We start from the raw sequence: 2,467 nt of genomic DNA on the forward strand, positions 1-2,467 counted from the left end.
AATTTGGAGAAATGCTCGGCAGACTCATTTCTATAAAAACAAGAACAGTGTTAGAATAAATTACGAACGTTTATTAAGTTAACTTCAGAACAACGAGTTTACTATTTCCCAAGAGTTGTGGTTGAACAAAAAAATATTCATGATGTCATTATGGAAATTTCATCATACTTTTGAGAAGAAAACAAAAAACAAGGCTTTCACACAAACGAAAATACAAAATGCATTACTGCAGTTTACAAAAAAAAAATATTAATGTGACAATACAAGACAGACAATTTCATTAAATTTAATTTTTATTACCCATTATCCGACGTAATATTTATTATTTGGTCTAAATTGATATGGTAAATTTCACAGATATTAATTATTTGTTCTGCTAGTGCTTCGGATTTAGACGACCCTTGTCCCGAGAGCTCGACGCCTGCAAGCCAAATCGACTCAAACTTTCCGTCTATCATAAGTTGAGCGGAGATTCCTAATAAATAAAATTAGAATTAAGTAAAAATTAAGTAAAAAAAAACGAAATACAGACCAAATATGCTTCGATTATGCCTGGACCCCTGATCGACTTTGATATTCAAGAGCTTATTTTTAACTAAGCTTCTGATGATATCCCTGAAATGCTCGGCTGCGCGTGAAACATAAAGTTTTATGTTCGAAGCATTAACCGTTAATTTTACATCTCTTTCTATTTGGATCTGCTCACAAACGGGGTCGAAAATTAGCGCTATTCATAAAGGTGAAAGGAATTAAATCCTCACAAACCATTCCAATTGTGCTACGCAAAATATCGACTTCATGCATTTTTATCTAAAAAAAATTATTTTTATTATTTTTTTTATGAAAGAATTGTAAATGAAGCATTTCATCCTAACCATTCGGTTATTACCGAAATCGGATTTTAAATTAACCTCCGGATGTGACTAACTTATCGTGATATCCATCCAAAAAGAAGAAACTTTTGATTTGACGACATTTTTTTTCGCTGTATTTTCAAACTTTTTATCAATTACTCAAAGTTTTTTAAAAACACAAAAATATCACATTTTTTAACTTTCTGACCAAACGGTTCGTTTTCGACCATAAGTTTCATGGTGAAAATTGATGTACTCGAAAAGACAAACAATTCTAGTGAACAAAAGTTTTAAAATAAATGAACATGAAATTTCGACATTTTTTTCGCTACACAGATTTTTCCCATATTTTGCGATAAAAAATTTTAAAACTATCTTAAAATTCTGAAAAATAAGGAAAGAAAATTTCGGCAAAACCAAAATTTTCTTCTTTTTTGATGGACATCACGATTCAGTATTTAATTCTATTATTGATTTATGGATAAATCAAAGCCGTGATTTCGGTTTTTTTAGAATGAAATGCACCAAATACATTTTACCTTTAAAATTGGAGCATCTGCTTTTCGTTTTGTACCACGCCTTGTATTATTTTTACCATCAATATCATTAAGTATGACGTCGGATTTGTTTTTGTGGACACCTTTAATATGACAAATCAAGTTTGATGGTTGTTTTGACCGAATCTTACAACGACAATTATCTATCAAACAAACAGCGGTTCCGCTGTTTGAATCGAAGCTAAAATATCGCCATATCGCATTATTTAAAAATCGCGTAGATTTAGTTATTCTATAAAGAGACAAAATATTTATGAAAAAAATACGCCAATTTCTTTGAAAATTTGAAAAAGTAAACAATTCTTTGAAAGAAACTATTAATTCGACTCACCTTTTCGGTGTACTGCTTTGTTCAATATGATTGAAATCGGCTGAATGATAAGACAAAGAATAATATTTGCATTTGATTTGTGAAAATATAAGACATTTACTCGATAATTTATGCAATTAGTATGAAAATTCAAAAATTTAAGAACATTTTTTTATATTTAAAAAAAAAAAATTAGAAGAAATTTTGCAACATAAATAATAAAAATAAATTTAATTTACCTGCGAGAGCTTCGTCCATGATGATTCGTAAAAATAAATAAAATACGATGCTTTAGCTGTCACTGCACTTGTCAAACACTAGCAAAATTTCACAAAGTGATACATAATATTTGATAATAATATTTTTGACTAATAACATAATTTTTAATAATTTTTGACGTGAAAACTTGAAATTTTTTAAAATTACAATCAAATGAAAATTTTTACAAAATTTGGAATACAAATCTATTTTTATAACAAAATTTGTTCGCATAAATATTTTTATTAAATAATTTTAATCAAATACTAGCGAATAGCGCACGTAGACTTGACGTAGACCGTACCTTTTCTATATATGTGTTTATATTTTGCATTGAACACTCTTCAGACTGTGTACAGTCAATATTCATTGCATTTGATTTTTTTAAGTATTACATAGTTATTAGTTTTATTTTTTACTTAAAAGTAAAAAGTATTTTATTTTTAACATTTAGTTTTATACTTAAGTAAAAAGTAAGACAAAAATTA

The 2,467-nt window shown here is 27.8% G+C and overlaps 1 protein-coding gene across 1 annotated transcript; it reads right to left on the minus strand.

Moving 5' to 3' along the window:
• Positions 1 to 612: 612 nt before the first annotated feature.
• LOC134836415 (uncharacterized) lies at positions 613 to 1,979 on the minus strand. Its single transcript, XM_063851625.1, has 4 exons — positions 1,961 to 1,979; positions 1,743 to 1,782; positions 1,394 to 1,643; positions 613 to 810 (listed from the first exon to the last, which is right to left on the minus strand). Exons 1-4 carry the CDS (start codon positions 1,977 to 1,979, stop codon positions 703 to 705), a joined length of 417 nt encoding a protein of 138 aa, XP_063707695.1. The 3' UTR covers positions 613 to 702.
• Positions 1,980 to 2,467: the final 488 nt, after the last annotated feature.

This window comes from Culicoides brevitarsis, unplaced genomic scaffold, assembly GCF_036172545.1.
Source record: "Culicoides brevitarsis isolate CSIRO-B50_1 unplaced genomic scaffold, AGI_CSIRO_Cbre_v1 contig_23, whole genome shotgun sequence".
NCBI lineage: Eukaryota > Metazoa > Arthropoda > Insecta > Diptera > Ceratopogonidae > Culicoides > Culicoides brevitarsis.

Coding starts and splice junctions, on each gene's coding strand:
- LOC134836415 (XM_063851625.1), bottom strand. Junction 1,644..1,742: donor CAAAGCAGTACACCGAAAAG/GTGAGTCGAATT, acceptor GTCTCTTTATAG/AATAACTAAATCTACGCGAT. Junction 811..1,393: donor CAGATGCTCCAATTTTAAAG/GTAAAATGTATT, acceptor AATTTTTTTTAG/ATAAAAATGCATGAAGTCGA.